Genomic DNA, 26965 nt, shown 5'->3' with positions numbered 1-26965 from the left:
GACTGTGATTTTGTACAATCAGTTTTAAGACGCATTTTTTATTATCACTTTTTTTTTTTTTTTTTTTTTTACTCTACAGTTGTGCAGTTTTGGGGGGATACAGTACAGGCCAAAAGTTTGGAAACATTACTATTTTTAATGTTTTTGAAAGAAGTTTCTTCTGCTCATCAAGCCTGCATTTATTTGATCAAAAATACAGAAAAAATGTAATATTGTGTTATATTATTACAACTTAAAATAATTTGTTTTCAATTTATTATACTTTAAATTATCATTTATTTCTGTGATTCAAAGCTGAATTTTCAGCATCATTACTCCATTCTTCAGTGTCACATGTGACATCCAGTCTATCACATGATCCTTTAGAAATCATTCTAATATGATGATTTATTATGAGTGTTGGAAACAGTTCTGCTGTAATGTGTGTGTGTGTGTGTGTGTGTGTGTGTGTGTGTGTGTGTATATATATATATATATATATATATATATATATATATATATATGCATGAGGCGCCAGGTAAAATCTTGCAAATTGGTCAGGGCCGGCCCTGGTCCACACTCACCATTTTCGAGAAGACTGGCTGTAAGAATTCAGATGGCTGAGGTACTATAATTATTAGAACTACTTTTCACCAAATACAAAAGCCAGCTCGACCTTCAAAGGAAGAATGGCTTAAAACTTAACGAAACATACAACAACGATAAAGCATGCACACAAACTTTTTTACTATGCACATTTTTTATTCTGAGTGTATGGAATTTTGTTTACTATTTGTATTGTCATGACAGCGATGGTGCTGTCAGTTTACCTTGTTGCATCTTCAAAAGTGCAGAATAAAATGTGACACTGAATTTGAAACGGCACATTGTAATTTCTGCATCTATTATTAAAGTATTTATTAGTAATACAGTGGAAATTAGTAGATTTGGTTAGCATGTTGATTTACGGTGTGCGCCCCTAAATTTTCTGGTTGTGCCCCTAAAATTTTCAGTTGGGGGCCACTGTGCTCCTAGTGTAAAAAGTTAGTCTGGAGCCCTGAGCATGTTTAAATAGCCAGGACTATTGAAAGTCAGAGATTGTGAGTATGTCCCTAAACTAGCCGATACCAATCTCAGAAGCATGATAGTATTACAGGATGGAGCAGTGCCCAGCTGTTGAAACAGGTGAATAATTAATGATAATTTTTTCCCGACAAAGTCAATTCAGAAATGCCCTCACATCAGAGTGGGGCTATGCACATAGGGCACACACATCACGGAAACTCTATCATCTTGAATTTCATCTTGTCAGAATGTTTTCACAAATGCACGATGCAAGCCACTTGGAGAACCATCTTTCTGTGTAAACTGTGTGATTGAAGGGGACTATTGCAATCAGGAGTGACAGGATGACTGTTTGTCGTCTTTAAGGGCAACACGAGACTTCCTGGGTGTGAAGAATGAAAGAGATTAACTGAATAAAGAAAACATTGTGAATTTAAGTCACAATAAAACCCTCCAGTCAGGTCAAACCAAGACATGGGATGGATGTTTCGTGCATGTAGACAGGAAATCCCACTGAGAAGAAAAACTGTGAGCTAATATGATTTGATTTCACCAAATGATGTGCATGCAACAACATTAGATTCTTGTTCATTCTTCAAAACGTAAGTGAAATCAAACCTCTCAGGCCAAAAATAAACAGATTTTGTTCTGCTGACAAGAACTAACATCTCGCTTTTAGTTCTATCCGATGCACTTTAGTGTCTGGAACAAAATAACCTGCATTCAGACCAGCAGAGAGTCAGAACTACTGTTCAGACTGACCTGGCCTTTTTGAGCAAACTCATGTGGTGAGAAGCCAAGCTTCCCGCAAGAGAAAGAAATCTGTGTCTGTAAAGGAGGCCATAAGCACATTAGAAGTCACAAACAGGCAGTGTCGTGCGAGAGATTTGCTTACACAATCATCTTTCCACAGCAACCTTCTGAAAGAGAAGCAATCAATTCTGCCTCAACTCGATCACAATGCATTACACCTCACGTGATAACTTACACTAGCGTTCATTCTTTTACCAATAATGTTCTCACTCGCACACATACACAGCTTTCTGTCACTCGCTGGCGACTCCACAGACCATAGATGTAAAAATGGAATCAATACAAAACCACTCGAATGCAAGCAAGCCACAGAACTATCAAAATAGCATCACCAACGCTTGACACAAAGCCAATATAAACTGATCACACTGTGTAATTAGTCATCTCCTTACCCTTAATGCAGCAGGCTTTTTGTTCAATACTTACTTTCTTTGCTAAATCAATACTTTACATCTCTGTATGCTTTCAAGCCCTTTAAAATCCATCAGGAGCATGTTGTTACATTTACTTCAAACTGTTAAGGAAAACATGCAGACCCAGAAGACAAACAAACCTGGAGAAACACCTGTTGAAAACGGTGTGGTGTAGAAATCAGCAAACAGCGCTAAAGCTAATATCCTGTCTATGGAAGCGTATGGGTAGCAATATTCAATTTGGGATGTAATATGCAAAATGACAATGCAGTATGTAAAATGACAATGCATTTCTGTATTTACATTTACATTTTCCAGCATATTTGTGCAACGTTTGGTGCAAAATGAAAATGAAAATTAAATTACATAATTTGTGTAAATGAATGAAGGGATAGTTCAACCCCACAAGAATTCTGCACGATTTTATTTCTTCAGCGTAACACAAGACGACATTTGTCCATACAGTGAAAGTCAGTTAGGTCCAAATGTTGCTTTGCAGCCCACTGATTTTCAATGTATGGACAAAAATTGTTAGAAATATTCTACAAAAAAAATAAAACTTTTGTGTGTGTGTGTGTGTGTGTGTGTGTGTTCCACAGAAGAAAGAAAGTTGTAAAGTTTGGAATGACTTGAAGGTGAATTAATAATGACGGAATTTCCATTTTGGGTGAACTCTCTCTTTAAAGTTGAGAAACTTTTGTACAAGTATCGGTTAACTTCACTGGAGAGTCTGTCATTTTCATTTGTAGATAAGGTTATGCCACTTTGATTAAGAATTATGAGGTCAAAAAAGAGAAACATGATGAATTGTACATAATAAGACCAATAACATGCACATCGATTTTTCATGAGGTGAATTTCCATGCCAACTTTAACTTTGTCATCATTGTGATTAAAAGCCTTAAACATCTGGACATTATTTGGTAAATTATCATCTTTTATCACCAATATCATTTGAATTCGACATTTATTTATGTACATGTATATACAAGAGTTCATTCAAATTTGTTGCAAACACCCTAAAAAAATAATTATTAACACACAAATTCTGATCTGATCTTTACACTAAACCACCACAGACACTGAGGAGGCCACTACCCACCAATATTCAGAAAAGTGGGTTTCTCACACAATGACCATCTCCTGGAATCTACAATATTCTGTTAATTTATAGATTACTGTTGCTTATCGAAGAAAAACACCCAAGTACTGTAAATAACTGCGAAGCTTAACTCCATCAATCAATGCTGTTAAACCAGACAATAGCCAACATAATCCGTTATCTGTTATCTAAAATCCATCCAATCAGCATAAACAGAATTGTACTTATCTTTTATATAATCCTATAACATGCTCTTTCAGATAATACACTGCTATTCTTCTGACAAGTACGACATGCTGATTTTATGCTGAAGATGAGACGAATGCAGACTAAATACATTCATGTAATAAGTTGGCCATGTGCAACCCTTGACTGACAGGTGAAAGGCTTGCAGGGTTACACTGACCTACTGCTAAAGATTTACTCAGATAAAGCAGAGGATAATCCAGCACATTTCACACCACTTGTAACATCTCTCAAGTTAACCGCTTTGGACAACAGCATCTAGCCAGCTGTCACCAAACTGATCTATCTGCAGTGTTTGGGTAAGTTTCAGTGACAACCACAAACTTAAGCAGATATATCATTGTTACAAGGCCTTCCTCAAATATTTGTCATGTCTTGCACATTTCTGAAGAGTGACACTGAAACAAAACCACACAATACTTTTATTCAGTCACACTCATTCTGAGGTGCAAGAAACTGGGAATAAACTCAGATAAATTAACATGAAATCATGTATAATGTGTAAATATTTATTGCAATGAAAGTGTGTAATTGCATGTCTTAACCACATAATGTTTACAGAGTTTGGAAGAACAGTGTTTTGATGCTATTGTGGTGAGTAGTGGTCGACCGATTTATCACCAAGGCCGATATATCGGTCATCATTTGTTCAGGCAGAATGAAAGCTTCTGTCACCATTCACTTTCATTGAAACAACAAAAATGTATGATGACAGAGTCTGTCTCCTTTTATACAGTTTAAGAATTAAATGATGGTCAGTACGTGGAGGTACTACATCCACCATATTGTCAAGTGATTTTTGTGCTTCACTGAAATCATTAGACACAATTAGGGTACATTCCACTTAAAGTTTTATGAATACTATGAATTCAGAGACCACTTTTTTCACACAGGCCTACTGCTTTTAATCTACTAATTAGGAAACAGTGATTACTTCAGATGCAACATATGGTTTTGTTCTTATTTGTTGCAATAGTACCAGTAAATTATGTACCTCCTGGCCTAAATACATTTTGTTCAAATAGTAAATAGTGTAAGTTCAAATTTGTTCAAAAGTAAATATATAACTGCAGTTTTTAATTTGTAGTAGTAACTCCAAAAGCTGCATGACAGGTCCGGTCATGTGATATAAACATGGCAGTGCCCATGAGGGACCACTCCATGCAGAATAAATCAGGTTTTACTAGAGGATTTACTGTTTTTTTTAGTCTTCATATTATATGAGTGTACATTATTTTAATTATATTTCTTCATAGTGCGATCAGTGTAAAAAATATTAATTCGCAAAAAAAATACTGTGTACACCTTTAAGTGATCAGTGTCCTGGTCCAGTTCAGAGAAGTAATCTTTATGACTGCGTATCTAAAACATTTAAACCTCTTATATGCCTCACATTAGATTTATTCTAAAGATCGGACCCTATAAATGTGGACTGCACAGTGCAAAACACGGGCCTTGTTTGTAGAAAACACATTTTTACCTTGTAAACATCCCCGTAGGTCCCGCTGCCTATCCTCTGGATAAGCTCGAAATCCTCTTGCGGATTTCGCCTGGACAGATCGAAACTAGAGTTCATCTTGGGGACTCCGGCCTCTGACTATCAATGATAGATTTGCTGGGGGCCCTGACACGGACGCAAAGAGAAAAACTGGAAAAAAATAAACATACGGCGTCAGGAGGGAATCTCACTCTCAGTACTTGACTGTAACTTTAACATGGCTTCCCGTGAGCTCCAGTGCGCATGCGCCGCGCTCGCCTCGAAGAGCGGAGAATGACTGGAATGGGAGGATGATGAAGAGAGGAGGAGGATGGGTTTGGGTCAGATGACCACGGGCGCACCAGAAGCTAACCTGCTTCTGAGGAATATTTAGCACAAAACAAAACTGAAATAATTCGTGTGGTCTATTAGAACAGCATGCTCCTCAGTTCATTTTCTTGTTTTGAAGTATGATGGTGAGTGACATTGGTTTTATACTTCGTCTTGATTTGATATATATTTAATGGTAGTCCTACAGTGCAGAGTGAACTTTTAATTAAAAAGATACACTATTGATTTACCATATAAATTTAGAATCATTCTAGTCGGTTGATTCATTTATAACAGTGTTAACCTGACTTAATTTATCAGAAGCAGAAGTTTATTTTTTCACTGACTATAAAGAAGTAACAATGACTTCACTTGAAAAGACAAAACTCATAAAAAGTGAAGTCTTTTAAACAGAAACCAAATTAAAATGTTTTTTAAAAATATTATTTATTTATTTATTTATCAATTTTAATGATCTTAAACATTCATTTGCTGTTGTTTAACATTTTTGTTTTATTTATTCTTTTTTTTTCTAGACTACTGTTATTTTCTGGTTTGTATGTAATGATAACATTGATGGGTTGTGGTTTTCTACATGAATTTTCTTTATTTTGGGAGTTACACAAGGCAGTTTGAGGTCTGTTTTCTCACATATATCTCTCCAGATATGTGACAAAACACAGACAGTTGACAAATTAACAGTTGTCAGGATTCTCCATGTGGTTGTGAGTTACAAAACAGTCTCATACTTCTTTTCTCCATCTTCTTCTCTTTCAGCTCAGACAGGATTGTGATTCAGTGCTATTTATTTCCGAATCACAGAGGAGTGTGTGCCAAGAGTGAGCTTCTGAACACATTTGTACTTACACCATGTGGTTGTTATAAGGTTTTATGAGCTAGGACTGTTCAGTCTAATTTATTTCTCAAATGCTAGGCACACATCCAGGATGCAAATTATTGACAGATTATTAAAGCATCCACTGGCACAGATCAAGGTCTCAGCATGATGGCAGTTATCAAACAACCGACGCACACACAGCTGGCCTGTCTGTATAGCTTAGAGAAGTATTATTTCCTGGCTGTTCTAGATGTGTTTTCCAATCCATTGTTCAGGTTTTTATTCAATTACCATAATTTTATTCATTTTCCTTTCTTCTGTATGTTTTATACAGTATTTTAAATTGCTTATCAATTTCTTAATATTTATAAAAATATATATAATTGGTTTTAGACCGATAGATAGATAGATAGATAGATAGATAGATAGATAGATAGATAGATAGATAGATAGATAGATAGATAGATGCTCTATCCATTTACAGTGTAATGATTTATTTATTACTGTAAATAATATATTTATTTTATATGTGCACTGTATTATGTAAAATGGCAAAACTTGCACTGATCCATACATCAGATATACATATAAATGTCCTATATTTTGACCTTGTTATGAAACAATACATTATACATAATACGTTACAATTTTTGGTCTGATGTTCTGGTCTGACATTAATGCATGCATATAATGTATAAAAGCGTACATATTTTGCCCTGTTATGATAAGCCACTTTTGTTAAGGTTTAATGGATTAACCAGAAAACTTTATAAAATGTGACACAAATATTATTTAAAAAAATTACAAATAAAAGTTTTCCTGAATACAGCCATACAATTACATTTTAATTTCATTACTAGGTTCATTACACTTTAAAAAGTAAATAAAATAAACCTTTTGTATAATTTGTTTAAATCTATTTTTACATTTGTGATTTTCTACTTGGCACACAAGGTTTAAAATTAATTTGAAAATATGTTATTTTTTATCATAACAGACATAACTGACCCATAAAAACCTTTGTTTGTTACTACACTAGAACGCATTTCAGCAGAAGATTTTGCAGTCTAATGAAGTTCCTGCGATGTTTCCCCCCTTCTGCTGCATTGATGTTTGGCTGGTCAAACTGTAGTCATCATCATCATAACAGTTCAGTCGCGCGCTCGCAGGAAACCGCCTAGCCTGTCTCCTTGACACACCCTTAGCTATTGTTGGCACAGTACGCGCGCGACAACCTTGACATTCCCACACGCGCGTTCAGTTGCACGGGGATATCTTGTGCTACGTGGAGGCATCATCCTTCTCAGGAAAAAGGAAAGAAGTACATGCAGCTACTGCGGATAAAGGAAGATGCACAAACGCCGAACAGAGTGCAGGTAGCCTAAACACGCACGCACGGCCATCGCGCATCCCCATGTAGATGCCCACAGTACCGTACGCGCAAACACACTCCGCTCATCTACCTGTAATGACAGATCGCTGCTCAAAGCCGTGCATTGTCCCGGGAAACGGCGAGGAAAGTACGCTTCATGTGAGAGATGACTGAGTGAGCTGCGCGGATGTTGGAGACATGGAGAAACGGGCTCTTGTAACGGCGATCAGCTTGTCCATGAGCCTGCTCGCGCTCATGCTGCTGGTCACGGCGATCTTTACCGACCACTGGTACGAAACCGACACCAGGAGACACAAGGAGAACTGCGACCAATACGGGTCGGAGTCCAACGACCAGAAAAACAGGGAGATGCCCATCTATCACCTGCCTTTGGTGGACAGCGGGAATGCGAAGCGCAACCTGGCTCTCATGAAGCCCATCCATGTAGGGAGTCGAGAGGAGGAACTGCTGGAGAACTGGAGAGCGATTTTGGGCATGGGCATTTTGGAGACGGAGTGCGGGCGCCCGCTTTTCTCCACCTATTCTGGACTTTGGAGGAAATGCTACTTCCAGGGAATGGACATGGATATTGACAAGCTCATTTTGAAGGGTAAGACCAGAATGGAAAGTTGATTTCAACGCAAAACACATTACACAGAGCTGTAACGTTTGCTTAGCTGTGGTTAGGATGAGAACCGGTTCCTTTTTTCTTTTCTTTTTTTTTTCTTTTTTTTTCGAAAATACCAGAAAAGAACGACTTTGTAGTTCATTTCTTGTTATGGTTCTTAAACGTGTATTCTTTCCTCATCTACTAAAAACAGCGTTCCCTGCACTGAATCTCCAGCGCGAACACACAAGCGCGACTAGACTAGTCCAATTCTCGAACGGAATGACGCTTGGTCGGTTCTTTTTAGTTAACTCAAAACGATAGGGTGCCTGCCTATAATGCAGTGCGATTCCGAGCGAATGATTCAATTGAGCCTGCTATCATATCAGTGTGTGATAGGCTATTCAGCGAGACCGGAGTAGCCAGGTTCTTTTCAGTGAATCAAAACATTTATAAATCAATCGGAGGTTTTAACCCGCTACTGTTACTCAAGACTCGTGAGACTTAAATCAATGCAGCTTGGTTGTTAAATGATATGATGCATTTATTCCGAATCTTGTTCTGGAAACTGGTATTTAAATTCATGTTTATTTATTTTTATTTTATTTATTTTTTATTTTGGCTGTGAAGCCTAGTAAGGACTGCTTTGCCTAATTACTAAAGATTAAAAAAAAAAACTCTGGGTAAACAGACGTGTTGCAATAACTTTATTTTACTTAATTTTGAATTGCTAACTTATCTTATAAATATAGAAATGGTTAATTGAAGTGTTAAGGAATCGACACAGAACATATATCGCTAGTTCTGTCTGTTTGACAGATTCTGTTAAATGTGTAGACTTGGGATTTATGAGCGATGATGATGATGATGATGATGATGATGATGATGATAAAGATGATTATGGTGATTATGATGATGATGGTCTCTATGGTGTTTTGCGTCAAAAACATAGGTGAGTGTGGATGAATATTTAGCTTATGCAGACTCGTTTCCTGGAAGAAATATCGATTTAATCCTTTTTGTTCTGACACTTATCCGAACTTAAGCTTAATGGACTTTTTTGCTGACACCAGTGCCAGCCATTTTTTTTTCTCTCTCTCTCTCTTGACCTGTTTATTTTACTGCAAAGGCACTTTCTGCAAATCAATTTCATGCATGATGGATCTCAACAGAACAAAACTTTAATAAATTGCCAACCAAGCCAGCTGTTCTGCAAAAGTTCCCCATGAAAGACATGAAAGTCTCAAGGTGAAAAAAGGCACAGGAAATGAGTGATGATTCATAGTCAATACAGATTACAGAGATCTGATCATGTCAGGATTAAAAGCGGAAGCTGTGTGCCACCTTGCATTTAAATCAAGCCCAAAGTCACACAGATCACTTGACCTTCAGCACCCAGGCGTTGATTTGTGACACAGCCTATTACCGTGAGTCCCCGAATCAGCCCATCAAAGAAGAGAGGCACTCTAAAGAGCTTCTCATCAGATCACAATGAAATTAGCTCAGGCTGAGTGCACCATAGCAACCGGAAGATCAAATTCCTCTTTAAATTTTTGACTTTTAGATGTATCAATAAGAGTATACTATAGAGTAAAATGTATTCAATTTAATACCAATATTACATCGATGATTATATATATTTACAATCTTTTACAGTATCCGAACATGCATTTACACATCAACAAGTCACAATGTGTATAGATGTGTATAAATTTAGGCAGTTTGCAGAAACTTAAATCAAAGCAAGTTTCACTGCAATCACACATTTTACCAGCTCATTCATTCCCTGAGAATTGAACCCACGGCGGTGGTGTTGCTAGCACCATGTGCTAACATTTAGGTCCTAGAGTTCTAAGAGTCATGGAATCCCTGAAAATACATGTTTCGTCAACTTTAAATTACATATTAAATTCACTGTGACGGTTTGAATTCTGTAAAATAAGTTTGCATCTCTGGATTCTAGCATGAACATAGACATACGATGGAAGACGATAGATAGATACAGAAGAAGTGCACATCTAGCCTTTTTTTCTTTGAGGTTTCTCATTGGCTTGGCTGTGAATTAAAATGCACTCAATTCAAAGAAGGCACATTTCAGTTTCACCCACACATTTCTTAGCTACTGATAGGATCTAGCCAGACTGAATTCATTTTTCAGAGTGAATGAAATGCAATGCAGCTGACCGCATCTCCACGTTATGATTCCAGACAGTGTATTTTTTTTTATTTTATTTTTTTACATAACTATCCATCTCAGGCTTGCTGCATAATCACTGTGGTCTCAACACAGCTCTCAGAATTAGCTCACAACGCCAGCCAAATCTGTGTGGTGCGGTGTGAACCCAGGCGGAAATAATGACAGAAGGTGACTCTGTCGGAGAAGGGCGGGTGTTTCAGCAATGCTTGGCTTTATACTCGTTCTTGGCACAGTGCTGGAACGTCCAGGAAAAGACAAACAAAACAAATGAGAGTGGCAGAGATTAGTGCAAACATATAACAGCAACAAGATTGCAAGAATATTAAGCAACTTTTATGAACAACGAGCACCACATGCCAGAAGGTTTGGGTGGGATTTCATTGGTAAGCTCTTTGCAAAGCTGTATTTGAAGGGTAGAGTTTGTCCTTCAGTCATGCATGTTAAATCAATGTGTGATCCCTGTGCAGGTATTGCAGACCGATGCACATCTGTCAAGTACCATTTCTCCCAACCCATTAGACTCAGGAACATCCCTCTCAACCTGACAAGGACCATACAGCAGGACGAGTGGCACCTCTTACGTAAGTCGTCCGAAGCTTCTCCAGCTCTTGATATGCATTGAATATTAAGCTGTGCATGCAAGCTGGAGTTAAGTGTGCCTTGCATAGCGAAAACCATGCAGTGCAATACCATGTAAAAATGTCACCTGCCATATAAATATTTGTTTTGACAATCATTTGATTGTCATTATGATCCTAAAATCAAGTGTAACAAATACAAGTGTGACGTTACTAAAGTCTGTACTGACTAAAATATTTTTAAGCACTTTGATTTTCTTAAATTATAAGATCATTAAATTCTATTATGCATTAAACCAATAAGAATACAGCTCATGTGTTTTGTGCTAATGCGGTTATTGCTTGTCTTGTCATGAATATATAATCATAACCTTTTCTTGCATCTCCATGAGATGATTATGTGCCCCATGGTACTGTTTTGTGTATACAACCTTGGTCAAATGTCATTTTCTGTTGGAAGGAATCTTATTAGCTCTTATGATGTTATAACTTAGCAATTCTTGAGGGAGCCTGCAAGCCTTAATTACAGCCCTCGTTAAAATGCCTCCTAATTAAGCTTTTCTTCCCCCATGCATGTATCCCAATCATATTTTATAATGTGATAAGTTAAACGTACTGAATCAATATCTGCAATCAGCAGCTCCGAAACTTCTTTATGCATGGAGTCATGAGCGATTACTGAGCTCAGTGAAAGTTCCTAAAGATAAGGTGTTACCCATAGCTGTATAGTGTTGTTGGCTAAGTGGGTGGTAGTCATGGAAACAGTGTGTTTTTCCACGGTGTTCAGATCTGCGGCGCATCACAGCGGGGTTCTTGGGCATGGCTGCTGCCGTGATGCTGTGTGGAAGCATTGTGGCCGCCGTGGGATTTTTCTGGGAGGAGAGCCTCACCCAGCATGTTTCTGGACTCCTCTTCCTTATGGCAGGTACACAGTTCTGCTTATTCGCTTTTATTATCTAACTTTCTCTTCGTTTTTGCTCAGCTACTTGTTACTCTTTTCGCCCAGTAGCACACACTTTCTCGTAGGTGGTTCTCTTTCCTTTCCAAGTTGTTTTCTACCTTGTGTATTCTCCCACGTCTTGTCTATTTATCCGTTCATCTCCTTCTGTCTTATATTTCTTGTCTTGCTTATATATATATCTATATATGTGTGTGTGTGTGTGTGTATTTCACTCAAATTGTGTTAGGGTTATGCTTAGTTCTTGTTCTGTTTTCTCTGTTTTCAGTTCACCTGTTTCCCATGACCTTGTTTTACTCATAATTATCATTTTGTTCACCTGTGTTTGATTAATAAACTCATTAGTTATTTTGTTTGCTCGCTTCAAATACTCTCAGTTTTCCCATATTTTCTTAATTAAAACGTGAATATTGGTTTTGCAACCGTTTGCCTTCGTCTGCCTTCCTTGGACACAACCGTAACAAATTGCTAGTAAATTTCACATGTAAATTATTAAAGAAAATGTATTATAGTGGGAATTTGTATAAAGTGAACAAATATTTCAAACAGATTAAAGTGCAAAAAACATATAAAAGCAATAGGTAAATCTTTTTGAGAAGGTTTCATTAGTTAACCTTAGTTAATGCATTTACATTAACAATGAGCAATAGTTACATTTGTTACAGAAGTTGTTATTCTTTGTTTAGGGTCCATTAAATAATACACTTACAACTTTTGATTTGAACAATGTTTTATTAAATGTTGAAATTAACTAAAATTAATAAATACTTTAGAATAATTTTTCATTGGCAGTTTAAGTGTGACCGAACAATAAAGAATCAAATCATTTGTAAACAATATCTAGGGCATGTTGTAATCCAGATTAAAACTTAAAAGTTTGAAAATAAATAGCCTATTAAGTCTAAGTATTCAGTGCTGTGATGAACACTAAATAGGGAGTGCAAATTTCTCAATGGCTGTTTAAACGTAGGGTAGTTGATTTGCTTCGAAAATATTTTTGTTATGCTCTTTGAAAGTCTCTTCACCTCTTGATAGCGCTCATTAAGTTAAGTGGCCTAAATGTATTTATATTTACATTTATTCATTTAGCAGATGCTTTTATCCAAAGTGAATTTACAATTGAGGACAATGGAAGAAATCAGAATCAACAGAAGTACAATGATATGCAAGTGCTATAACAAGTCTCAGTTAGCTTAACGCAGTACATGTAGCAAGGTTTTTAAATTATATAATAAATAAAAATAATTGATAGAATAGAAAAATATCTGTCTCTGGAATGCATAGGACCTAAAAAACAACGTCCAATCAAAATGTTGCATCCGAACATTTAGATGCCTGTCAAATATGTATTTGCATACCTCTGAGCACTCTCTTTGCGCACACATGATACTGTAGGTCATCAGTGCATTCCAGCGATAGTGAAAGGCACTATTATTGTAATATTATGCTCTTTGTACTGTAATGTTTTCTCACCGGTGAATGAGACATGAAGAAATCTGACAGGGTTGCATTCAATCCTCCATCAACGCCGTCTCCTATCATATCGCAGGTTAGTCTCTGGTCTGCCTGAGCGCGTTTGTGTGTTTTGGGGGAAGTGTGGGTTTGCAGAGTGAGGGTGGGGATCTTGCTTTCAGAGCTAACTTGCTATCTCTAGCCTTTCCGAAACCGCCTACCTTTAGCTTTAAATCATTTAAATACTCTTCAGAAACAGAAAGTAGCGCAGCTGCTGTGTTTACAGAGTAACGGCTGCATTTCTGCTGTTCTATCAGCACCATCTGCTGTCAGAGAGTGAAAGTGCATTTTCACTCAGTGTATTCCACCATGCACTTCTCATCCGTGTTGGGTTTATTTACATCAGAGTGCGAATGCCTCTTTGATGCAGCATATAGTGGTGTTGTGCGTTTAAACCATAGGGAAATAGGCACATGTCTAGAATGAATTCCAGACATACTGCATTTATTGTGTTGTTATATCGTTATTGTCAGGTGACAGTACATTGTCAGTTGTGTCACTTCACTGCCATTAACAACTTCTCTCCGGTGGTCTCAAAGGGATAATATAGTGTTCATCAGAAGCACAGTTCTTTCACAAACGATTTTTCGTCTACTAACATGTAGGCTATTCATATTCAGGTACAGCTCCTTTTATGAATGAGTCATTGAATCATTCATTAAACAGATTAATTACACAAATTCAAATGACTCACTGCATCTGCCTACTACCACGGTATGGCTACATTTCAGTCCGAATGATGCAAGGCTGCATATCTCGACTGCCATTTCATCAAGCCCCATCAAAGGAGATCTTTATTTAAAGGATCTATAGTAGACAGTCTTTGTTTTGAATCCTTCATTTGAAGGATGTATCAGGGGTATGAAAATGAATTCGCACTGAGCTCATTCAGTTTCATTATGCAAAGCAGCCAAAAGGATGCAGCTTTCCGTTTAAGAAGCACCCATATAAAAATAATAAATCATTCGCTCATACATTTTGTTAAAAATTCAGATTCTTTCAGGAACTTCATGAAGTGTCCGACATTCCACACTTTTTTTTTTTATTAAGTGCAATATCCAGGTAGGGCCTACTTGAAGAACAGGTACTTTTTTTCCTTTTGGAATTTCCAGTGTGAACACTATCTGGATTAAAAAATGGCATAGTGCATACATATGCAAATTGGGACATCAAGTCATTGAATCATTAACAATTTATTTTTATTTTTTTCAAAAATACTAAATCATTCAGGGGAAAAAACAGCTACTTTGTGTTGCAGTATTAATGCTGTCTTTGATTAGAATGCTTGTGTTTTCAAACACATACTGTATTACATGAGGTGCATTTTTTTTTTACTGATTCTCATGTGTTTATTATGCTAGATCAGTAACCTTAAACCTTCTTCTGTCCCACAGGAATCTTTTGCACAATCTCACTGTGCACTTACGCAGCCAGTGTCTCATACGACCTTTCCAGAAACCCTCCTTTCATCTACGGTCTGCCCAGTGATGTAGACCACGGGTACGGATGGTCCATCTTCTGCGCATGGGTCAGTCTGGGCCTAACAGTGGCATCAGGTTGCATCTGCACAACTTATCCATTCCTGAGCCGCACAAAGGCTCTCCGCTCCAAAACGGCAAGGGAGTCATCTGTATGAGCGCCCCTTGGTGTCCTGGAGGACTCAGCAAATCATTAATCAGCACTTGGCGCTTTAGTAAAAAGGATTCAAGTGGGACTTCATGCTGTATGGAGCTGTTTTGAATGTCTTGTAGATTTCAGATACCTTCGTTTTGGGCCCATGAGATGTATCAGTGTTAAACAGAACGAAAACTCTTGCATTTCCTGTGTGTCTTCTACACACATTTGCTTACACACACATGTAAAAAGCAAATTACACACAATTATACAGTATGTGTGAATATAATGAACAAAACCTTTGATTTGAAATGGGTATGTGTATGTTTGTGGGTCGTTGTGATGCAATCATTCTCTGGATCAGGGGAATATTCTACACGCTAAGGATCTGAGCCACAGTTTTTTATGCAAACCATCTGAAATTCAAATGATTGCGCTGATCACGGTCAATATTATTTTTTTATAATGTGATTAAAGCATATTGGTTTCCCTACCACTTGCAAACGGATACAAGTTGACTAACCATTGGCTCAAGAGCTGACATGTCAAATGAAATTATCAAACAGCTAAATATTTCAATCAGGGATGAACAGGACGCTTCATGTCACCGAAGTCACCACATCAGACAAATGTATAAAGGCATGATTGCATATATATCACCTTTGGGTAACAGCTGGTGGCTGATATTCAAAAAGATTGAAAAATCAAAGAGACACAAGAAGTCTTGAGATCTAAGACATGGAAATGCAAATTTGTGATTGGATGAAATGTCTCTGAAGATTCAGGACTTGAACGTGGCTGTCACTAGCAGTGCAATCGTGATACGGCAGCATGTTTTAAGTGGATGCTCTCAAATCTACCCGTCTCGCTAATGAAAGGCCTCTCATGACATCACGTCATTGTTGAAAATACAAGTCCTTCAGTTCCACACGAAGCGACCAGGATTATATTAACTGCTGGATTCTGTTTTCCAAACTAAGCCAAAACAGTATCATATCCCTGAAACTGTACTGTTTGCCTCAAAACGTCTGTTGTGTTCCTGAAAGTGTATCATAAATAAAATATTATAATGATGAAATAAAGGTCTATGAAGAAACCATATTGTTTCGTGTGAATTTAGGCAGTATTTGGGCTTAGGTTGATTTCACCTCTTGCTGTCGATATCTCCTCAATTATGCATGGTTCAAGAAAAGCAGTTTTTAAATTAGCAAAAACGGAAGTAAATAAATGATTAATGGATCTGAGTTGTTGATGATTTCAACTTTTAAATTGAGGGCAGTGGTGCTGCAAGACCGGAAACAGTGATATTTTGAAGTATTAATGTATTATTATAAAAAAAAATTCTAGTTAAATTTTAGTTTTAGTCATTTATGAGCTTTTGTCATTTTAATTAGTTTTTTATTAATTTTATTTAGCTTAATTTTTACATTAAAGTATTAGTAAGCTTAAGAAAAGAAATCATAATTTTCGAGACTGTGAAAGTCGTATAATTTGAAATGAATGACAAAAATAAAAAACAGACTCTGTAGCGTACAGTATATAACTTGTTCTAGTTATGCTCAATTCTATTGTGCTAAATGTTTTTAAAGTTGCTCTTTGTTTTTCATTTAATATTTATCCTGTAATGAAAAGTCATTAAAATGTTCGCATTATTCTAAAATAGATATGCAGGATTTGTTTTCATACTAATTCAAATCCAGGACTGTCCATTATTCGGACACCAGGGGGCGCCAAATTATCATCAATAAACACACAAACTCTTGCATAAACTCTGAATTGATTTTTTTTATAGGTCCTAATCTTATATTTTGTTGTGGTGAGGAAGTGGGGGCCACACAAGGCAATAATATATTGCACATTATCCTTCTGTTGAGTGTGCCACACAAAGAAAGAAAAAAAGGACAAAACTCAATTGCTGAAACAATATTATAAATAAAAAGGTTGTATTATCATACAGATAACATTAATCAAAATGAACCTTACATGTACTAAGCACCCGCACAAGCGAGGGAAAACTACTTCAATGTATCTGTAAAATGTACTGTAAGTGAGGCTAGAGTCCGAGTGACTCGTGTTGGAGTAGATACACAGTGCCATCACCCGTGTGTGCACATTGATATGTTCTGACCAAAAATGAGTGAAAATAAGGGGGGGGGGCAACTTCTACCAGTGTGCACGTGTCCTCAAAAGGGTTAAAATAGTGACGCATCCTCAATTTTCTATTTGAAGACTGAACACTATATACAATAAGATTAGTTCCCAGTGTCACAGTTGACTTTCTATGTGTAATCATTTGTTTGTGAAATCTTCAAAAATACAGTCTTTTCTTCATATAGGGAAGAAGTCCCTAAAACATAGGAGAGATAACATGCATTCTTCATATAGTAGTAATAAAAGAATAAAGTTAATGGATTCTGAACTTGCTTATGTACAATGTCAAAAATCTTTCTCATAAATCTTTTTGTCTTAATGTTGAGAAAGACATAGGATTTGATTGTATTTACTAAAACTACTGGTACATGTACTAGAAACATATGGAACATATGGAAAACATATGGAAACATATGGAAACCTCATGAAAAACAAATTAACATACAAGTTTGGACAAACACACAAAACACATTGCAATACATTTTATATAACTTTTGACTATCCTCAGCTTGTGGCTTCTATAGGAGGTCTGTGGCGTTGAGCGAAGAGTCAGTGTCCCATGGAACCAGGCTGGAAGGTGAGGACTGTTTTTAGGTAACTTAAAAACACTGAATACACTGAAGCGTGTAAATCCCAGATAAAAGCTTAAAATTCTCACAAATCTACACTTTAATGGCCTAAAATCTGAAAAATAAAAAAAGTCTTGTGACGGCATTCGTCATTTAGAAACACCCGTTTGTAGTTTCGAAAACGCACTATTTTCATCATTTACCACAGATTTTGAGTTTGTTAACATTACGATTTCTGCTTGTTGAACATTCCTCTCCTGCTAAAAGTTTCAAAATGTTTCAGAATAAAGCTCGGTATCAGTCGACCAAATCAATAACATTATTTTCCTGAAACCTTTACAAAAAAAAAAAAAAAAAAAAAGCTTTCGCTCAACAGCAGAAAAACATGCACATAAAACATTATGGACAACACATAAAAATATGTCTGTCTTTTGATCCCTTTCCTACTATCAGTCTTATTTACGAGGATTTTAACAACCGAATCCTGTTTGCGGCATCCTGTTACCTCTTGCCTTATTTAAAAACCCTTGATGATGCAATAGGCCTCCATGGAGGAGAAGATGATGTACATCAGCCAGAGACTGAAGAACAATGTTGTGGTGAGGATTTTGGGAGTCTGCGGGCCACCCAGCTCCCCTCCGATCTCGGGCCGGCGGCGGTACATGAGGACGGCGATACAGATGAAGGCAAAGATGGTGAACAGGGTGACGGAGAACGCCAGTGTGCCGGGGTCCACGCGGAAATACTGGCCTTGTGACTGGTGAAATATGGCAGCAATGGACCAGGCCACTCCAATGCCCAGAAAGACGTTCACAGCATTGCTGCCAGTCACATTGCCGATGGAGGCGTCAGCGTACTGATCCTGGATGGCTGCCACTTTACTAGCGAATGTGTCTGATTTTGAAGGAGAGAAAGACAGAAAGAAAGAAAATATTGTCATGCTGCAAAAATAGGCATCAGTAAATGGATGACTCTTGTATGAAATCTGTACAGCTCGTATTTTGCCCAGAATTCAAAATGTATATATATATTTATATATATTTTATTTGGGTGTGAAATGTGACTTAAAAGTGTTTTCAAGTACCTGGCACAGAGGTTCCTAGCGCCACAAACACAACCGCAGTTACAGAGTCTTTCAGGCCAATAGTGCATCCAAAATGGGATGCCAGGTCTCCAATGAACGCAGTGAGGACGCCAATCATGAGGATTGAGACGATGAAACACGCCCAGCCATTCCAATAATCAGTGGGCGGCACGATCGCAAACAGAACCTTCCAGAACACAGTCAGGAAGTGCATGACGTAATCAAAGCAAGATGGCATCTTTTCTTCCCCACACTCGTCATCATCATCTTCCCCTTAGGAGGAGGAAAAAAGGAGAGGAGATCTGAATTATGGATTGATTGTTTGTTTCCTGTGAAGAGACAGGCTGTCCTCTTACTCCAGGGAACATCAGAGAGTGATAAGCATATCACTGTTACACAGAATGGCTGACACCAATCAAATCTTATAAATCAGAGGAGGCAGAGGCTCTGAAGCTCTGAAGGACTGGACGTCCAGTACCATCTGTGTTTCTCCAAATATCACACTAATTATAACATCTTATATCAGAACTGTCAGAAGTTAAAAGATTTATTTCAAGCAAAATAAATAAATAAATAAAACGCACAGTGCAGTGCAGTTCATGTCAGTTCACTATTTGAAAAATAAAGGCTGGAACAATAAGATGAAATACTATATTGTAAATGTAAAAGGCATTATTAGATGCATTGCCGAACATTTACACTGGCCCTGATAAAAATAAAAAATAAAAATAATAATAATAATAAAATAATAAAAATTGCATATTTACATACATTTTATGTATTAATAAGTTATGTAAACATCATTGACATCATTTATATTTCTAATGCTTGCTTAATTATTTATATTATTGTTTAGTTTTCATTTAATATTTAAGAACAGCTAATGAATTGTAATGAATTTAAATTAATCTAATTCTATATCTACATTTATTTTGCATATATAAATATTTCATATTTCTATGTTTACATTTATGTATACGTTTACATTTAAATAAGAATATACTTGTTTAAAAGTATTTATTAGTTTACAATTATTTAATTAGTCACAGCATTTTAATACACTATTGTACATAGTTCTTTAAAGTATAACATTGACAAGTAATGCAGTTTTTGTAAAGCCGTCAGCTGTTAGTAATTTGACAGTAACTGTATCATGATTGACTATATGTTTCTGTTGGATAGAAACTAGTGTTAATGTTTTGAACAAATGACTCAGTTTTGAAGTTTCAGGTTTGCTGGGATCGAATTAGTACATGTAGAAAAAGGGTATTCAACATTTTGATTTTAACAATGTGGTTTTGGCAAGAAAATGAACTATTTGGCTACTTGTGTGATGTAGGTGTGTTGCTGTCTTAAGAGTTTAGAAAAAGTACTTGAAGCATTGGTAAACGCTTGTTAGCAATTGAAAAATACTGAATTGAAAATTTTTACATTTAAGTGCGCAAGAATTCAGGTGCGAGAGCAACGCAGTCTTTAACGAGTAAAAAATCAATGATTCTTTTACATAATACAGTGTCATCATAACAAGGAAAGTTCATTTTGGTTCACACCTGCGTGCTTGCAGAGTAAGTCAGCCTAACCACCTCATGTCTAATTATGAGAAATATTCCCCAGGAAGTTAGATTGTGATCTTCCTCCCGCTCTCTCTTTCTCTCTCGTCTTGGCTCAGGCTGTACTTACAAGCTCTGTCAGCTTCAGTCAAGCCTGTCAGAATGAGTGCTTGTGTATGTGCCTGACTCTATATGTGTGCGTGTGTGTGTGTGTGTGGCAAAAGACACTTGCTTCCACACATTCCTTATTAAAATGCCGTGCTGCATGACGAAAGACACTTCAAAAACCATGCGGACGGAGGGTAAAAGCAAAAGGCCTTGACATTTTAAAGATGATAATAGCATGGCTTGTGTTTGGTAATGCTTGTAGTGAGCTTGACTGATGGCAGAAGAATTCTGGGTAAAAAAAAAACCCATAAGAAACACACAAATGTCTTTTTGTTGTTGTTGTTTGTTTGTTTTTGAAATATTTAATAGCACTTCAGTCTGGCTACAAGCAAGCCTTTAGCACCAACATATTTTAAATTGCAATAGAGCACTAATGTACTGTATGTACAGTATGTCGAGACTTATATATATTAAAAGGACAGCATTTCCTCAGTGACTCACCTGAGCTGACAGTGATGGCCTCTACAAACTGGTCTCTCCAACTGTTAGTACCAACCAAAAGGGCCAAGTTGGTTTTCTTTATGAGTTTGTCGACTGTGCTCTGGAAGGGGTTAAAGTCATTACATCTATGATAACAAAATGTAAAACGTTTAATACTTTACAAAAGCTAATTTGCTGACATTAGTTAACCATGTTAACGTGTGCAAACAATTAATAATAATTCTACCTCATTTATTGTAAAAAAAAAACTTTGAAAAATGCCACTATTGTTTAGCATAGAGTGAAAGTTATTTCTAAAGTGAATAAAAACAATTAGAAAATGGCTTTTGGAATTAGATTTTTGAAGAATGTCAATTTTTGTCTGTTCATTTTTCAGATATTTCTTTAAGATATCACAAGTAACAGCACAAAGTGCATTAAAGAAGAACATTCTAAAAAAACTGATAACAGTAGATTTTCCAGATTAGGAAAAAGATTTCCAATAAGTCTTCCTCTAGTGCAGCCAGCGAGAAACCTGCCAGCCAGAATCCCAAATCCTATTTATTACAGCCCAGAAACTGATTTGTCTGGACGGCATCACCTTTCGATTATTAAGGTTGTAGTGAGTATTACACCAGCAGAACATCATAATTCTGTGCAATTCAATCCAATCTTCAGGATACAAGGAAATCATTTCGCTTTGAGGCCGAGCAAATTAACCTGACAGACATGATGAAAACTAATAACCCCTCTGATGCACAGAAGCAGTGCAGGAGAGAAGCGAAGAGGTGAATTAGAGATGGAAATGGACACTGTTAAGGTGTATAAAGTGACAGGCAGTCTGAAAGGTTGCATTAATAGCTCTGGCCATGTCTGATGTATCTGAAGAGCAATTAAAGCTTGAATGGTCTCCAGCTGCGGCTACTTCAGCAGGCCAGGACAGCATCGCTCATGTCCAGATGCTCTGTCATCCTCTCATGCATGCTTCAAATGCCATCGCTCGACCTCAAAGTAAACGCGTGTGTGAACACAGATGGGTGTCTGAATGCATTTCTCATGACAGATTCTTCATGAGCAGAAAAGGTACCTTAAACTCATAGGACTCCTCAATGATTACTTCAAGTTTCACATGTTCACCCAGTGTCGGGCGACCCATTTCAGCAATACGCCTCTCATCCTTCTCTTTTTTAGTCAGGGTCTCTTCTTCCCCGTCCTCTGAGAGAGAAAGACATAGCAAGAGAGGAATGGAAAAAATTTGATGAACAACAAAAAAAAAAAGATAAGTAGCACGGTGTCTTTCATGAAACTTATTAAAGCATTAAAACAACTGGCTCGCTCACATGATGCTACACATTTCCAGTGAACAAACATTAAACGATTATGTCATTTGCTGGTCACCGTGATTTTGCCAAGTAAGACATCCTCCTGGATCAACATCTTTTGATGATCCTGGATCAACATTAATGTCCAAAAATAGAGAATTCACCTAATTCCTACCCCTAAAGCTAACCCTACCAATAATTTATTCCTGAAATCAGTGGGAAATGATAGCTGATAAACAAGAGTGTAGAAGCACCGAACCCTGATTGTAAGCCTAAAACAGATATTTCCTGAAAAGTTATATCTCTATTCTGATTGGCTGATTAGAATGTTGTTCTAGGATCGACAAAGATGTTGATCCAGGAACATGTTTTACTTGGTGAAATCATGCTCACCGTCATTTTCAGGGTATAAAAAAGCCTTAACATAACAAATAACATGCGTGAGAATGCAATGCTGTCAATCTGGACTTGAAAACGTGTTTGAAGGTGTGGACCAACGTTAAAATTACCACATCATTATAGATCTAAAGCAATGAATGGATCACTGATAAAAGTTATTTAAAGGATCAATTCGGCCAAAAAAAGAAAGTGCTGTCACTCTCAAGTCGCTCCAGCCCAGTACAATTTTCTTTCTTCTGTGAAACTCAAAAGAAGATCAGAATGCCAGAGGTTCTGATTTCCATACAAGGAAAGTGAGTGGGGGAAAAGGGATGGTTGAAAAAAAAAAGTTAGAAATGCATAACTATTGCTTTATATGTGGCCCAGTAGTGCACAACAACAAATTCTCCACAGCATAACAAAATGCACAGGACTAATTTCATTGTGTTGTGTGTTAATTTGTTGTGGTTTGTTTCCGCTGTGTTATGCTAAATTCGTGGTGTTGTGGCTTGTTTCCGTTGTGTTGTGTTAATTTCATTGTGTTGTGGCTTGTTTCCGTTGTGTTATGCTAATTTCGTTTGTGTTGTGGCTTGTTTTTGTTGTGTTGTGCTAATTTTGTTGTGTTGCGTGCGGCTTGTTTCTGTTGTCTTGTACCTACTGGGCCAGAGGTACCTTTAAGATAAGACAATAAAACAATTCCATATAAGTCTATCAGCATGTTGCATTGATTTAAAACACTTTTCATGTGATTTAAATGCATGCACTTAGTTACATTAATGGGTTGATGATCTATTATGACTGTTTACATCCTCACAATCGCTTTCTGAAACAAGTGGTTGGGTAAATTGGCTCAAACAAGCACACACCATATGAGATCACACAATTATAGTGACAAAAGGAGAATGAATTAAGGAAAAGAAAGAGAAATTGATGAACAGGAGAGGAAGTGGATACCTGTGATGCTGATAATGTTGAAGGGGATTGGTTTGTCTCTACCTTGCACTTTCCGGTACACATCCCTGTCTGATGAGCCCAAACACATTAACTGAACAGTGTTAGCACAGATGCTAACAGATCTATGCAGCTTTATCTACGATGGTGCACAGCTAAATAAAGTTTTATATAGCAGATGACAAAATGTCAAATTATCACTTGAGAGAACAGCGCAAATATGTATTGCCTCTTTGATATATTATAATTTGATAGACATTATAGTGTACAAAGTATACGTGTGCGCGCACACACACAAACACACACACAAACACACACACACACACACACACACACACACACACACACACACACACACACACACATATATATATATATATATATATATATACACACACACACACACACACATACATATATATATATATATACAGTGGGACTCGAAAATTTGGGCACCCTTTGCAGAATCTGTGAAAATATGAGTAATTTTCAAAAAATAAGAGAGATCATACTAAATGCATGTTATTTTTCATTTAGTACTGTCCTGAGTAAGATACTATACATAAAAGATATTAACATTTAGTCCACAAGACAAAAACAATGCTGAAATGATTAAAATAACCCCCTCAAAAGTTTGGGAACCCTTGGTTCTTAATACTGCGTTCTGTTACCTGATGATCCTCGACTGTCTTTCTGTTTTGTGATGGTTGTGCATGAGTCCCTTGTTTGTTCTGAACAGTTAAACTGAGCAGCGTTCTTCAGAAAAATCTTTAAGGTCCTGCAGATTCTTCAGTTTTCCAGCATCTTTGCATATTTGAACCCTTTCCAGCAGTGACTTTATGATTTTGAGATGCATCTTTTCAGACTGAGGACATTTGAGGGAATCAAACACAACTATTTAAAAAAACATTCACTGATGTTTCCAGAAGGAAACAAGATGCATTAAGAGCTGGGGGTGAAAACTTTTGGACATGATGAAGATGGCCAAATTTGTCTTATTTTGTTGAAATATAATTTTTTTCCATTTAGTTCTGCCATTCGTAAGCAACATAAGATACTTATATGTTTCCTGGTACATAAATTAAGTACAATTTACATTTATCTTCAAATTCCAAAAGTTTTCACCCCCCAGCTCTTAATGCATCTTTTTTCCTTCTGGAGCATCAGTGAATGTTTGAATCTTTTTAAATAGTTGTGTTTGAGTCCCTCAAATGTCCTCAGTGTGATAAGATGTCACTCACAATCATAAAGTCACTGCTGGAAAGGGTTCAAATATGCAAAGATGCTGGAAAACTGAAGAATCTGCAGGACCTTAAAGATTTTTCTGAAGAACGCTGCTCAGTTTAACTGTTTAGAACAAACAAGGGACTCATGCACAACCATCACAAAACAGAAAGACAGTCGAGGATCATCAGGTAACAGAACGCAGTATTAAGAACCAAGGGTTCCCAAACTTTTGAGGGGGTTATTTTAATCATTTCAGCATTGTTTTTGTCTTGTGGACTAAATGTTAATATCTTTTATATATATAAAATATAAAAAGTATAATAAACAGAATTAATGAAGACATTTAATGAAATAATTCCATATTATAATGAAATATATAAAAAAGTATTTGAGGTTAAATGGAATATTTGTAGGCCTATGGTTTTAAAAATGTCATAAAAAGGTGAAACAAGTCAAAAAGGTTATAGATAATGAACACTCTGATGATGTAATAATTATTAGGAAACTGCAGACATGACACCCACATGACGTCAACTTCTAGTATGTAAAAACAACCACACCTTTGGCTGAATAGAATTCATTCAATTCTTCTACCTGACATTTTAGTATGCACTGTTCTCTCAGTGATTACAACAGACACTCCTTGGACACAGTATTCAAAGTGTAAATGTTTTTGTTTTTTTTTAGAATCAATGTGCATGCTGTCACAGCTGAGCAAGTTTGACAAGATGGTTACGAAAGCACTGACACGTTAGCTTTCGGCAGACTAGCTATGCATTCTCATTAGGAACCAGCCCGTTTGCCTTTGGGAGTAAAGCCAATGATGGTTACTGGACAGATGACAGTGTTCTGTGTTGTTGCCCATCACACAATGTCTTTGTGAAATGTTGTGGCATGCAGCAAATGTGGCATTTCAAAACAATCAGCAGATTCTAGCAGGTTCAGGGCACTGCAGCAGAAATCAATCTTAACTTAGTGCTTTGTATACAACTTGAAAATTAGACCGTAATAATGTTTTAACTGAGTGCACAGGCAAGTTTCAGAAATTGAAGTCAACATGTTTATTTGCTATTAGAGACATGGTCTGTTTCTGAAACCTTTAAAATATTGATAACTACAGTATAAAGATGTTTGTTTGTTTGTTGTTAGTTTGGCGATTGGTGTTACAGGCCAATTCACACTACTGACAGACACCGACCAGTGTAGATAACCATATTACAGTACATCACTTCTTAGTGTTCTTATGTTCAATAGGCGACCTGACACAGACCTGACACAGTGTTTTTTTTTAAGTCAAATATATTTATAATTCATAGTAATACTTATTTAATTACAAAATACAAATAAATGATACTACATTTTCATTCAGTGTATTTCCCCCATTTTTGAATACATTTCTGCCATAAAAGTAGCACTGTAGTCATTATTTCAGACACAGCAAGCAAAATCTAATCCCTATAATCTACTTGACTGGTCATGTAAAGTATTTTTGCTGTGAAAGTTGCTTAACAGGAAAGAAAGCAAATCAAATTAGACACTTAGTATCTATCTCTGGTCCTATTTGAGTAAATGAGCCTATTAAGCAATAACACCAAGCCTCTAGTTAATGCATTGCGACAAACAAAGGCTCCAGCTCAACATCAAGCAAACCAGTTACTAAACACACCCAATGTTATATTTAGTCTTCAACTAGGTGAAAAGTAACATTTAATCTCTTACCATAAAGCTTCTTATCTATCAAAGAAAAGATTATCATCAAAAAGATTAAATCTATGAGTCAGAATTCATTCGCTTGGTTAGCTTAGCAAGTTAGCTTAGGTAGCTTGTACTGAGTTAGAGGAGCAGTTTCAGTGAATTATTACCGTACCTGTCTTCACGAATCCACCTAAAATCATAAAAACACAGCACAAATGATCTCACTCTTTGTTCATTTCATGTTTTACAAATTTTAATAAGGATATTAAATGATGTTGGTATAGGCCCAAATGTTTAAATACGTGTGTTAGCATAATTTGATTGTTGGTCTATGCTGTTTGACCAGCTT

At 36.7% G+C, this 26965-nt stretch overlaps 3 protein-coding genes across 22 annotated transcripts in view; 1 reads left to right on the top strand and 2 right to left on the bottom strand.

The window, feature by feature from the left end:
• LOC113111060 (mitogen-activated protein kinase kinase kinase kinase 3-like) overlaps positions 1 to 5343 on the bottom strand; it is a 70184-nt gene extending 64841 nt beyond the window's left edge. For 5 of the 10 annotated variants that reach the window (XM_026275489.1, XM_026275492.1, XM_026275490.1 and 2 more), the window contains exon 1: positions 5099 to 5341. In XM_026275489.1, coding sequence (XP_026131274.1) covers positions 5099 to 5194 — 96 coding nt within the window. In that variant the 5' untranslated portion in view covers positions 5195 to 5341. Of the gene's footprint in view, positions 1 to 5098 lie in introns of all 10 variants that reach the window. The other 5 variants (XM_026275487.1, XM_026275488.1, XM_026275493.1 and 2 more) reach the window with 3 other exon arrangements.
• A 107-nt stretch (positions 5344 to 5450) lies between these two features.
• On the top strand, positions 5451 to 16200 carry tmem178a (transmembrane protein 178a). The gene is made up of 6 exons (XM_026275497.1): positions 5451 to 5571; positions 6203 to 6264; positions 7303 to 8245; positions 10907 to 11020; positions 11805 to 11942; positions 14882 to 16200. Exons 3-6 carry the CDS (start codon positions 7834 to 7836, stop codon positions 15121 to 15123), a joined length of 906 nt encoding a protein of 301 aa, XP_026131282.1. The 5' UTR covers positions 5451 to 5571; positions 6203 to 6264; positions 7303 to 7833; the 3' UTR covers positions 15124 to 16200.
• Positions 16201 to 16866: 666 nt separating this feature from the next.
• Positions 16867 to 26965, bottom strand: part of slc8a1a (solute carrier family 8 member 1a) — a 34685-nt gene continuing 24586 nt past the window's right edge. For 7 of the 11 annotated variants that reach the window (XM_026275477.1, XM_026275480.1, XM_026275475.1 and 4 more), the window contains 7 exons: positions 26789 to 26806; positions 26641 to 26655; positions 23698 to 23766; positions 22131 to 22258; positions 21065 to 21164; positions 18906 to 19178; positions 16867 to 18715 (listed from right to left, as the gene is read on the bottom strand). In XM_026275477.1, coding sequence (XP_026131262.1) covers positions 18339 to 18715; positions 18906 to 19178; positions 21065 to 21164; positions 22131 to 22258; positions 23698 to 23766; positions 26641 to 26655; positions 26789 to 26806 — 980 coding nt within the window. In that variant the 3' untranslated portion in view covers positions 16867 to 18338. The remainder of the gene's footprint in view (positions 18716 to 18905; positions 19179 to 21064; positions 21165 to 22130; positions 22259 to 23697; positions 23767 to 26640; positions 26656 to 26788; positions 26807 to 26965) is intronic. The other 4 variants (XM_026275478.1, XM_026275479.1, XM_026275481.1 and 1 more) reach the window with 2 other exon arrangements.

Source organism: Carassius auratus, chromosome 11 (genome assembly GCF_003368295.1).
Source record: "Carassius auratus strain Wakin chromosome 11, ASM336829v1, whole genome shotgun sequence".
NCBI lineage: Eukaryota > Metazoa > Chordata > Actinopteri > Cypriniformes > Cyprinidae > Carassius > Carassius auratus.
The sequence above is the reverse complement of the archived record's forward strand: the minus strand, read 5'-3'. Positions and strand labels throughout refer to the sequence as shown.

Coding starts and splice junctions, on each gene's coding strand:
- tmem178a (XM_026275497.1), top strand. CDS start 7,834: ATGGAGAAACGGGCTCTTGTAACGGCGATCAGCTTGTCCATGAGCCTG. Junction 8,246..10,906: donor TGACAAGCTCATTTTGAAGG/GTAAGACCAGAA, acceptor ATCCCTGTGCAG/GTATTGCAGACCGATGCACA. Junction 11,943..14,881: donor ACTCCTCTTCCTTATGGCAG/GTACACAGTTCT, acceptor TCTGTCCCACAG/GAATCTTTTGCACAATCTCA.